General features: G+C 38.8%; 1 protein-coding gene across 1 annotated transcript; it reads right to left on the bottom strand.

The window, feature by feature from the left end:
- Nucleotides 1-6,375: 6,375 nt before the first annotated feature.
- LOC104082572 (adenylate cyclase type 1-like) lies at nt 6,376-9,640 on the bottom strand. Its single transcript, XM_009585753.1, has 3 exons — nt 9,532-9,640; nt 7,801-7,925; nt 6,376-6,957 (listed from the first exon to the last, which is right to left on the bottom strand). The coding sequence occupies exons 1-3, from the start codon at nt 9,590-9,592 to the stop codon at nt 6,619-6,621; spliced, it is 525 nt and encodes a 174-aa protein (XP_009584048.1). The 5' UTR covers nt 9,593-9,640; the 3' UTR covers nt 6,376-6,618.
- Nucleotides 9,641-12,874: the final 3,234 nt, after the last annotated feature.

Below are 12,874 nucleotides of genomic sequence, written 5' to 3'. Positions count from 1 at the left end.
ATGATTTAGATTTGGCCTGAAAACTCAGTGAGAGGTGGGATTAAAAGGAACGAAGAGCTAAAAAAAGCCAATACAGAGTTCTGGAAAAAGCCAATCATAAACAGGGTTGGGATAAAGAAGCAGAGTCCAGATTGTCATTGGTCACAACAATTATGCCACACTGAGGTGTAAAACCCACTGAATTTGAGATGAGTTAGTTTATGACTGTTAGAAATCCTTAACTGCTGTATGAAGCCAATCATCAGTACAAGGTAATGGTTCTTGTATGCAGGCAACTGGGATACGTTGTATGAATCTACATCTTAACTTAGGATGACAGAAGTACTTGCAGAAGCTGTACTGCTTAGTTAACCCCACAGTCACTCGATTAAACAAACAAATTAACAGATTTCTAAGTCCTATTATAAAACTAGCTCAAATCTGTAAAATACAAGAAGTCCTTATTAATCCATAGTAGAAAGTACAGTCCACACCCTTTTTCCTCTGCCACCAACCTCAGTGTTACGCTCCTACACTACTCTTCATTGATCATACAGCAATTATATAAGTAATTTAAGAAGTAGTCCCAAGCTGTAGTGACACAGATATGACAACTTTAAAAATGACGCATGCAAAATACCTCCAGGATTTGAAGTTTTGTTCAGCAGCAATATGGGAAAAATCAGCTGGAGGATTGGATAGTGATTTCTTATTCCTATGTCACTAACTGACATGGGCCTCAAGCTGTAGGTTACGCTGTGATGCCTAAGGGAAGCATCCCTGTAAGCATAGCTTTAGTGGGAGCAGGACTAGCATCAGCACAGAACCCAGATGGCTCAAAGCCAGAGAACCCAGTGAACCTTCTCCTAATAATTCTGTTAAATACTTTCTGCTTAGCAATAGAAAATTTGGAAACTGAGTCAAAAAAGCTAACAAAAATAAGGCAACAAATTAATTTTTTTATATATACATACATATATATACGTATGTATGTATCTAGGAAAACAATCTATTTGCATTGTGTACTTTTCACATACAATAACTTATTACCACATTAGAAATATACTCTGGGTAACATCAATGGGCCAAATTCACCTCCTTTACCTTCCATAGTGTTGCACCTGCGTACAGCAATGATGGATTTGACACTTGGTCCTTCTTGACGACAATACTACATCAAACGCAGTATCAGAGAATACCCATTGAATGTCAGATATTACACCATTATGAACTAGAATATCTGCTTGCTTTTTATATTACAGTAAGTAGAGTTTATTGCTTCTAATGACCAGAAGGTACCTTATGAAGACAGCATAGATGTTGATAACATTTTTCATATACTGTATGATGGATCTTGGAACACTGAGGTTGGCAGATCACAATCATTAAATTATTTTTCTTCTTTATTTGCCGTTTGTATTTTGATTTTGCTTTGCTGAACGCACATGCAACTAGTGGATTTAACTCTGTGCCAGAAGTGATATGTCAAAAACATTTAGGAAAACTTACTGTTTTGTTTTGTTTTACTGAAGTCAGGCATGAGTGGCATGCAATAGATTGCAAGGAAAAGCAAAAGGACGTCCATTTCCAAAGGATTTATAATCTCCATGCACATGTAAAATGTCTCTTACAAAAATTGTTAACATTTGTTAAAAGTGTGCCTTTTTGCCTCTTTTTATACAAGTGTACATGCAATTACCTGTCTGAGCTAAAACTATTTACAAAATTTCATAATACAATACATCTTTTAAAGTGAATAATACATGAAAGGCCAATGTTTTCTGTTGTTTTGTAACACTGTACAAGATTAAAAATAAATAAGGCATTATAATACAGGTTTATCACAAATTAAAAAATGTTGGTTTTCACTGTAATACAAAACTCTAACTTGAAAGAACATTATGGCTAAATAGTCCTCCTGCCTGCACAGAACACATACAGAATCTGGACTTGCTGATGTAAAGAACACGCTTTGTTTCTGCTTCAAGCAGGAATTCAACACATGAAAATGATTCATGCTACTTACTAATGTGTTCAAACTTGTCAAAGCACTGAAATGGCACAGGTCATATACTGTTTCCCTTCAAACAGTGACTCCCAAGTACTTTCTTTTGCCTTACAGATAAATTACAGGCAAAAGTGTGAAAGAGATTTAGGCGTATGACCTACTCTCGGTTACAGTATTGTAAAATATTCAGTTCAGTACCAATGCAAGACATCGCTGTAACCCAAAGCAGAACTTGGCCTACAGACGCTCAACTCCTGACCTTCATAACATGCTAAACTCCTGCTGATTTCTGCAGGCCTTGTGGGTACATAAGGGATGCAGATTCAGCCCTAACAAGCTGAAGCTTTTGGCTCTCAGTCTCACCTAGAGAAAGCAAGGGAGAATTTGCGTGTTTTTTAGTGAAGACAAGGGAGTACGACTTGCCACAGCAGGAAGCAGCTACAAAAAACAATGCATTTTACAGGCTGGATAAAACAGCTTTCTAGTCAATGCAAGTGGAAAATGTTTGGAAATATCTAGCCAGTAATTCAATAGAATGCCAGTTTGTAATCTCAGCAGAGAATAATAATTAAAAAATCATTTAAAGATAAAGGTAGCATAGGAACACTTTGAAATTAGCTCCCAAGACAGTGAAGTCTGAAGATCTCTCATACTTATCTGCTTATATAAAGAACGAAAGACTTCAATTATTACTATTATCTGAAAGAGAAAACGTGCAAACTGATGTGAAATATTGTGCTTGCTATTGACAGACATCAACATGCCAAAATGGCATCACTTTATTGTAGGGCTTGTATCTGTTAATTGTTTCAAGCTGACAGCTGCACAAAACAGCGAATAGAAGAGGAAGAGGCTATTCTGCCCTCAATGCAACAAATTACTATCGTCGGTTAAACGTGAAGGACTTTTGGGTACTCTGGGGCAGAATTGACTCCTTGCTGGGGCTACAGCAAGGTCTCCCAGGCAAAAGTTACAGAGCTTGACCAGAAAATTAATAAATGCAAGACAGGAAATACAACTGCATGCATTAAGGTGGACACAACCCAAATCCCACAGAAATCCAGGGAAATCCTTCTGATGATTTTCAAGGATACTGGAGTGGGCCACATATTATCTTCAGCCAATTGCCAACAAAAAACTGATGACAAGCTTCTCTAATTTGGCAGAAAATGTGCATTTATGGGGTTATTGGAGGTATTACTACTACCTCTTCCCATGTATAAAACTTACTGAACATATCAAAGAACTCGGTAGAGCAGAGAGATTAAATCTGTCATTTAAGGCTATCACATGAGAGCTGAAATAAAACAAATGTACACAGAAAAGGAAAATGGGGAAAAATGATATGAATAGGGAGTGAAAGCATAAAGGCAAGAGCATAGCTTCATTATATCATGATTTCAACGGCCATTTAGCTTTCCCTGTTGGAATGGCTGCTGAACACTACCTATGATTTTCACATGCCTTTTTACTAATTTGTGCCTTGGCTGAACTTTCTTCATGATTCTGTACTGCTCAGTCCAGGACTATGCAGAAAAATATAGTTTTCCCCATAGTAAAACCAGCAACAACAACCACAACAAAAATATGAAAAATGTTAATGGTAGGACTCAAACAAAGTCTGGAAGCTGACTCCAAATACACCTGATGCTGTAAGCTAGCACACGCACACTGGACTGGCTGCAGCACCAAGAAGCCATCCTGGTCCCCTCAACCTGCTCCAGAGGCACAGACCTCCTGCAAAAGGGCCGAATGAGAAGCTGATGATGGATTGCGCCTGTCTGGTCCTTTCCATTCAACATGGAAAACATTCTTACAAAAGTCACGTTCCTGATTCGACTGTTGGAGAGGAGGATCAGGCTTAGAAAAACTTTGGAGTAATTCTACTAGCACCTGCTAATCTTTTAAAATATTAAAATGAATAATCCAAATTTACCTTGCTACATGATCTTCCACTGACATTACTCTGGGACTAGGCTGGGAATGAGTCTGGGAATGAGAACAGTCCCGAAAATATTAGCACAGGGGATAATTCATTTTTGCTCATTGTCCATTTAGTGATAAAAGAAACAATGGCGACATGCCTGTATCTTGGACCTATTAAAAAAGTAACAAAGAAATAATTTCATTGTAAGCTTTTGGGGTGGGTCAATGGCTGTATTTGGTCTATGCTAGGATCTGAAGATGCTTTTAATAACAGTACATGCAAAAATAACGTTTTATTATTATCGGTAAAATTATACCAAATGCACTGATTCAAAAATTGTGTAACTTGGGCTCTTTGTGAGTGGAACTGAGTGATTAATGCTATTGCACATAATGCTTTCCATTTTGGTTAAATATTTAACTTAGCTGTGTGATGATTTAGTTCTTACAAACCTATGAGAAAACATAAATATGCAGTGTGCTTTACATGGATACCACTTATTCAATTTAATTATGTAAATATTTATTCTTTTAAATTTGTATTCTCTACATGTATTTATTTAAATGTCTTTGAATGCCTCAAAACCAGAATTAAATTATTCTAGAAGAATACCTGTGAACTGGATAGCTGTTAGGGAGATAAAGAAATGCAGTGACTTTCCACAGATCAGCCAGTGTGCATACACGTAGTACAGTTAGGAAGCAATTCTCAGTTTTTTATAGTAATTTTAATCACAAGACTAATTTTGCTAGCTTTGTAATGAAGCACCTAGCTGACAGGGTACATAGAAATTAATTAAAAACTCTGCTGAAAACCATTGGAATCCCACAGCAGCCTGATATGGCTACATGGAGAATGGAAACTCCTGCAGCATTTTTTAACCATTTGCATCTGTTGACACAGTATTTGTCCATATACTTTTAACACAAACAGTGACTGCTCTAAAGCAAATGCTGGTTGCGGGAGAATCGCTCATAATCTTCTTTCCACTGAAATCAGTAATACAATAGGCCCACCAGAGGGAAATGTGACATCTACTACAGGCAAGTTTTCTACTGTACAATCTGGACAACTTCTGCAGTCTTGGGTGGGTTTTTTGGGTTTGGTTTGTGTTTGGGTTTGTTTTTTTTTTTTTAGTTAAAAGGAAGTTTTGCATGTTTTTAGACAACATAAAGTTTTGCTTCTTTTTTGGAAAGCAGTGAGGCTGGTTAGCTTGTGCATCCCCATCAGGACAGTATGGCACCTATCCATGGAGCATATGTCACGCAGCAGGATGACCTCCAACTGCCCCCATCTCGAGTATGGAGCTGCACTCCACATTTCACATCCAGATCAGCATTTCAAAATGAAACCATGAACAATAGGATGTGGGCTGCATTAAAGGAAAAAGGAGTCAAAATTTGTTGCCTTTTATGCAGATTAAGAGCAGGCCTCACTCTCCTGGCACATATACCAGTGTGCTCCTCATTTGGGCAAAGTTTGACTGTGCTTGTTTCTCAGAATTATAGCTTTCTATAATTGTACAGCTTTGAAGAGTGAGCCTGGGTAGAATCACGAGATAATAAAACTGTGGCATAAATTTAAAAATCAATTAAGATGTAAGACTATGTTGGCAAACATACAAATATCACAAAGCTAGCAACAGCATGTTTGTTACCAGTACAGGACTATTCTTTGAGCTGTTTAGAAAGGTAAAGCTAAATCCTGGAACTGAGCCACAGGACCTGTGCTGTTTGTAAAAGCCTGAAATAATACCATCCTTCTGCTCTTCAATAAAATCAGCACTGTACATAAAGGAATGTTTCTATATTGCATAAGCATATTGCTGTGCTTGCAGGGTGCTGCTCTGTCTTGCACAAAGTCAAATGACCTGTGAAGAGGCAGCAACTTCTAAACTCTACCACCTTTTTTTTTTTTTAAATGGAAAGAAAATATATTGTTCTTCTGCCAAACATTTAAGCTCTGTGGTTTTTCTACTTCATATCCTAGTGTTATGGTTTGAATTGGAATTTTTTTGAAGTTTTTGGAGCATGCAAGGAGAATTTTAAAAAATATATAGGGTTTATCAATTAGCTGAATCCAGCCTTCATTAATCTGCCATTGACAGCACAATGAACACTGTTCTCATTGCTTTAACTAACTCATGCGCTGGGAGCACAGTTTCTCTAACTCTTGCTGTAACCCTGGAGAGTCTCCAGCTGCCCCACACTTCACAGTTAAATGCAGCTTTGCTAATCCCAGACTCAACAATGCTGGGTATGACAGAAAGAGAAATCTCTTTGCTATGTCATTGCAGGTGGATGTGTAAATAAATACGTATTTTTATGTTTATCTCTATAAATCTCTATTAAGTTTACACAGGACTGTTTGTATATGTGCATATATAGATTAAAACATTTATATACACACACACACATAAATAATTGCTTGCACGTTTATCTCTTTTTTTTTCATTTTCCCTTTAAAAATGCCAAGAAAATATTCCTCATTTCCAGAAAATCAGGTTTTGACTTTTCCTAACAGAATTGCTAGCCCTTTTATGTTCCATCCCAAGAGTTCATTACAGTCCCCAAGTTCTCTTTGGTTGGGTTGTAGTGGTCCTTGGTTAATGCCATGGCCTATGACCTCTGATCTCTTGGTAAAAATTCAGGCAACCATTGCTCTCCAGGTTCACTGCAAATGGCACAATCAAATCTCCTCCGCTCTACGCCTCCTTCACAGCTGGCACAGAAGGAAGATAATGCAGTGTTTGATTTGTGTGAGTGGCAGATGCTTGACCTGCTCCAAGCCCAGCTTTTACAGTAAAGCTAGCAACTGAGGATACTGACGGAGAGCTGGTGCCCAGTTTTGTTTGAATGTTTGCCCTCCCGTAAGGGTACATTTTCCGCTCTAAGTTTAAAGACCGTGGTTGTGAATTATTTCCATCAGCCTTTCCTTCTAGGAAATAGGTCAACATTTCGCCTTTTCCCTTTACACTGACTTTACCCCTGCACATGAATTCATAACTGCACCTTTTTAATATCCGCTGAACTTCTTCTGTCACCTGAAGACAGAAAAAAAAGAACTATTAGTTTTTCCTGCTCATATAAGGTTAATCCTAGAACTGCCCACCCCTCCCCATTTTACTTTTCTGTCATGAAATACGCATAAGCAGAATGAATTAGTACCTACTGCTGCTCTCGGGCTCACTTAGAATTTTCTTAAGGAATTAAAAATCACTGACCAAACTGGAATCTGAGAAGCAGAACTTCTGGTCTTGAGCTGAATAATTACACAGCCAGATTAAGCTCCATCCAACAGAAATGTGTAACCAAATTGTCCACTGTTGTAAGCTGGATCAGTTCCAGTGACGTTAATTTACTCCAGAAGAACTTTTCATCCCTGGAGACTAGGCAGGTATTTTGGATAAAGGACTGCAAGAGTTCATTAAGATTTTGAGAGGTGCAGCATAGCTTCTAGGCAAGTTCTAGTAGAACAACAATGTTTTCTGTCTGTGTAGCCTCTCCGATCCAAAGTGTCCAAGGAATTTTCAAAGCTACATAAAATGCAGCAGGATGCAAATGGACATAGATCCTTTCCTAGTAGTCCTTATTCAGGCAAAATTCCTCGGCATTCCCAGGCTTGCCTCCAACTGTGTGCAATGCAGCAGAGAACTCTGTTTCTTCTGATGGGAAATGATTTATTTGAGGATTTCATTGCCTCCAAGTAGTGAAGCGTATATAAACGAAAACAACTATACCTCTGATGCTTGAATCATCTGGAGAATGTTGCCATTTTCATAAGAACCACAAGATCAAGTGAGGTCGTGTTTTCTAAGTGGTCTTGAAAATGTAACCACATACAAAACAGGAGGTATGTTTGCAAAATTGTCTCAGAATGCACTCACCTGAATTTTCCCCTGCACTCCAGTACTATCCATCCGGCTGGCAACATTTACAGTGTTCCCCCAGATATCATACTGTGGTCTTCTCGCTCCAATGACTCCAGCCACTACTGGCCCAACATTAATACCTAAAATCAAAACAATGACTTTGGTTTCAAACACTACAGCGTATTATCCAAGGCAAACATGAATCCTGCAAAATAGATTTAACACAAGTGCCTTAGAATTTTCTGGTCATAGGACATAATATATGTTAAATTAATGCTATTGGACTTCTGTATTTGTAAGAGCTTTAGAAACAAGATAAAGACATACACAGAGATATCTTATTGGAAATGCAATGTGATAGACAACATAAAAATTTGTCTCATCTGTGGATTTTCTTTTTTTGTTTGTTTTTTTTTTAAGAAAAGAAGAAAAGTAGTGGTAGTGCAGAGTTTAGCTGTAGAACAATTCAGGACAAACTGTTAAAGATCTTTAATTGTTTGCTATGACTTCCACTGTGGTTGCTCATATAAAGCCTTTTAATGGAGATTTTCCACGTGGAACAGAAATAGTGGCCTGGAGGATACAAGGAATGGGGTAAAGGAACCGTGTCACATTGGTAGTCAGTACTAGACAACTCAGATCAGGGAGACACTGGAAGAAGACAAGAGTATATGAAAACGGTTCAAGCATCTTTTTTGGGAAACCACAGGGCTCGATTCTACATTTCTGACTGATTTTGACACCTTGTTCGGAAGATAAAAGAGGATGTTCCTTCTTCTGAGTGCTCTGAAGAGCTGCAGATGCTAAACACTGTGTGAGGTTCTGTGCAAGGGCTTTCCCAGGCAAGTTATGCAGAAGAATGGGGGTTAGACATTTGTCTTCTGCCCCTTTGTGAAACTGGAAAGACCAGTTATAACAGAGTTCAAAGAGAATTTGGGGTTTAAAATTATTAGGATGTACAAGAGGGCAAAGATCTATAACTCTCCTATTGCTACCCTTGAGGTCTTTGGTCTTTCTCAGTCTTCTGCTGCTAGCAACCTCACTTTTCCCTCTGTCCAGCCCATTCTCACAATTCAGCCATGAAAATATATAGAGAAAGCAGCTGGAGAAAACTATCTGTGTTAGAATATGCAATGAAATGAGAACAGCAATGGAAGTACCATTGCAGAGGAGCAGGATGCAGGGAAGGAAGGGAAGAGGGGAACTTGCTCTCCAAGAAGGCTGGGAGAAAGGACTCTGAGAGATAAGACATGTAATAACATGTAAAGGATTGCATTGTTGTGAAGACCGGAGGATTTGATTTGTTGGAGAAAAAGGGACTGTTTGAGGTGATTTGGCGCCTGTGGACAAAAATGTCCCATCACACTTTTAATACCAACAAAGCTTCTGCAGATGCAACTTAATAGTTAAGTACAGTCAGACCCAGTTTTCAGCAGTTTAGCAATGCAAAGCAGTGTAAGCCACAAGACTGGGTACACTAATAATATTGTATAAAATTATTGGTGCAGTTTCCTTTTAGGGGTGCATAGATTAAGTAAACACACTGGAATTGGACACTGTAATTCCTTAATACTGATGCTCACCATACAGCCTGCTGACCTTCTACATGGATGTGACTCTCCAACTAAAGGAGGGTTTTCAGTTTTAATCACGAGTGCAGCACAGGTAATCCTCTGCAGACAGCACAGGGAAAGCCAACAAACCACCATGTTCTGCTTGTGTGATAATTGTAGAAACGTGACTTACCAACTCGTAGGACAAAGTCGTTGTAAGACTGATAGTTGATTTCATCAAGAACGTCAAACATCTCTATTGCAAAATCTGCCAGTGTACTCAGATGGGAATAAATTGATTTTTTAGCCTAGAAACAAAATAGCATTGCACATTAGATTTGTATGGTACTGAGAGGCAGGTGAAATACCGAGGTGAAAAACAATGAAAAGCTCAGACTGGATGGCTTAGGAAAAGAATCTAACCCATTTTGCTGTTTGTGAAAAGACAATTTTGATGGTGGCTACAGCACATGCATTCTTTTCTCAAGTACTGATTTTTTTTTTTTTTCTTCTCTCTCTCTTTCTGATTTCTGGGAAGAATGGAAAGCAAAGTTCCCGTGGTAAAGTGGTTCTGTTGCTAGAGAGCTGCAGATGTTTGTTGTGAGCGTGGCAAGGAATATAACCTGCTTTCTTACAAAACTGCTTTGCCTGATGATTATTAATAACTGTAGTTTCTGCCCTCTTCTCCCTTTGGGGTTTTTGCTGGCTCCCAGCTCCATGGGGTGCATGCTGTTCCCATTGACAAAATTCCTGTTAGGTTTAATCCTGTGAGATGCAGAACACCCCTATTTTCTTTCCTTTCCCGGCAAGCTGAAGTGAGCTGTTATAAAACATATCTAAATGAACTAAAGCAAAAGAACCAGAAGGGATCAAATGAAATGCTGAAGTATCAACTTGTAAAAAAACCCAAAATGTAAGAAAATGATTTTTACAACTTCAGTCTCATTAAACTCATTTTCAGAAGATATTGTGGATTCCAAAAGTTAGCTAGATTCAAACATAATTACTCAATCTCATGGACGAAATATTTGCTACAAAGTAGTAAAAAGATATTATCTGTAGCCCTAGAATTTCTTAAGCAGCATATAATTAGAAAGTGGAAAAGAGAGGTTTGCATGTTTGTCCTGTAACTCATGCCCTTCCCCCAGGATCTACCGTGGGCTAGTTAAAGACAGGTTACTAGAATAGACCTTTGACCTGACTCAGTACGGTTGCTCTTAGGTTGTGCTCTTATTTGAATAATAAATATGAATTCTTGAACAGATCTGCAAAGTGAAAGTGGGCTAAAGGTAGGATATGGTGAAAGAAATGCAGGGTCAGTGGCAGTCTAGCTTCAGTAGGGTGTTGCACAACAGGGCTGTGGCAGCTGGCATGAGATGAGAGCTCGCTGGGTTTTTGTCATGATAGTGAGATTGTATAAATGGAGTGGCTTGACAGTGGCTGAAAAACCTGAGAAACAGGTTGCTATTTGCTTTATTCGGCTCAGTTTGAAAGGGTTTCTTCATGTGGCTGGGAAATTTACAAAAATTAGAGCAAAGTGCTAACAAAAAATTATGAAAGTCATGCTTGGGCCAGTGCCAATTTTTAGGAAGGATATTTTTATTTACCTGCCTGGGTCTCTGGCATTCTGCTTCTTGCAACGTCAACTAGCTCTACTCTTTTCCAGCCTCACCAAGACAAAGGAAGAACAACAATTAAGTTTAAACAGCTGATGGCTACACTTCCAACAGAGAAGGAGAAGAATATTGAATGCCTGGAGGAGGGAGGGAGGAGTGTATTTAATCCTCTAATCTTCTTTATATTCTTTATCCTTCCATTTCTTTGCTGCCTGATGAATGCTTTGATTTCCTGCAATGCCCCTCAGGGTTGCAGGAGAGAGGACTGGTGACAAACACTGTATGCACTGCAGGTGACAGATGCCTCTCAAAAGGATTACTGGCAAACTCTTTTGAACCTGCACTGAAGAACACCAGAAAGTTAGGACCCTGGTGAAGTCAGGACCCTGGTGAAATCACAGACGTAATTTCAAAGGACTCCACACACACAATGAACTTAGATTGTGCAAAAGATCTACAAAGAGCTTGGTTTGTGTGCTGCCGTGATGGTGTAACTGGCAAGCAATTATTTATTTAAACATCAGAGGAATAGTTACTGGACAGACTGCCCAGAGCATCACAACAAAACCACTCTGAGAGAGGTAATGTACATTTACTGTAGTCACCCGCTGAAGTCAAGGTACAGAAACAACAGTCCTTAAAACATGCGATTTAAATATTTAACTTCATCAGGGTAGTGGGTTCTTATGTGTGTAAATATCCTCGGTTAAGAGCACAGTTAACCCCATCCACTGCTTTCTGCTCATGTCCAAATCCTAGTATGAAATTGGTGGCTCACAATCAGAGGCTGTGCCAGATTTTCTGATGAAGCTGGGACACTCCTGGCAGAGGGGAGACCAGAAGCACTTGAGTCTCTTATGGCTCCCCATGGACACATATGACTCCATAGGGCAGCCCAGGGACTGTGTGATGGCTGGCAGTGATCATCTGTGCATGATGGGCTACCCAGGATCATCAGACTTCCAATACATAGCTGCATGCTGAAGACCTAGTTGGAAACTGCTGAGAGGATGTGTATAATTTCTACTCGTTTGCATCACACAAGCAGTGGGAAGAGATCACAGAAGAGCTGAAACCCCAAATTAAAGTAAAAAATATTGGCTGTTTCATACAAGATCTTTAGGTTTTCTAGAATACAGAATGTTAAATAAATTCTACATGTACAGAAAAGATCAAAATTTGCCCCAAGATTTCAGAGAAAGGCAGAGTCCTGTACAAGACCTTCTGCCGTGATTTAAATGCATTTTAAGCTCAGAGCGGAATCTTCAGTACTGGGCTAACTCAGCTGACCCTTCAGTTAGCAACTATAAAATACAAGAGATAAACATGTTTAGGTTTTGGAACACATGCTGCCAAAGTTACCCAATAACACACTTGTTTTCAGGATTATAGTTCAAAGAGCATTTATAGCAGACACACAAGTATGCTGTTGCCTGTTTGCCTGAGATCACACCGAACAAAATTCAAAGGATCAATTCTTTTGCCTGTCTCAGGACCCAGAAGTCAAACATTTCAGCATAAACAGAGTTTTAAAAATACCTTTTTGTAATGTGTAGATTTCTAGGAATGATACAAAGGAAAGCATCAGTTGTAAATACCCTGCAGACCAGAAAATTAGTTGCATGTGATATACTCCAACATGATTCTAACAGTTGATTTCAATGTGGCCTTGTTTTTTATTTACTTAACAAGGATAATTGTTGCTAGAAAGTTCACAGGCCATCTTCCAGCCCTTTTTGCTTTTGCCCTCAAACTCAGTGTTATTTTTCAATGCTAAACCATATGCATGAGTGTACCTCTACAACATACGTACATGCATATCAGAACAGGGGAGAGGTGTCTGGAAATTCTGGGCAGCCTAGGTACATGGACTGTGTTCATTTTCATTATATTTCTCATATTATTAATTTATTATTTTTT

The sequence above is a fragment of the Fulmarus glacialis genome, unplaced genomic scaffold, assembly GCF_000690835.1.
Source record: "Fulmarus glacialis isolate BGI_N327 unplaced genomic scaffold, ASM69083v1 scaffold48130, whole genome shotgun sequence".
NCBI lineage: Eukaryota > Metazoa > Chordata > Aves > Procellariiformes > Procellariidae > Fulmarus > Fulmarus glacialis.
The sequence above is the reverse complement of the archived record's forward strand: the minus strand, read 5'-3'. Positions and strand labels throughout refer to the sequence as shown.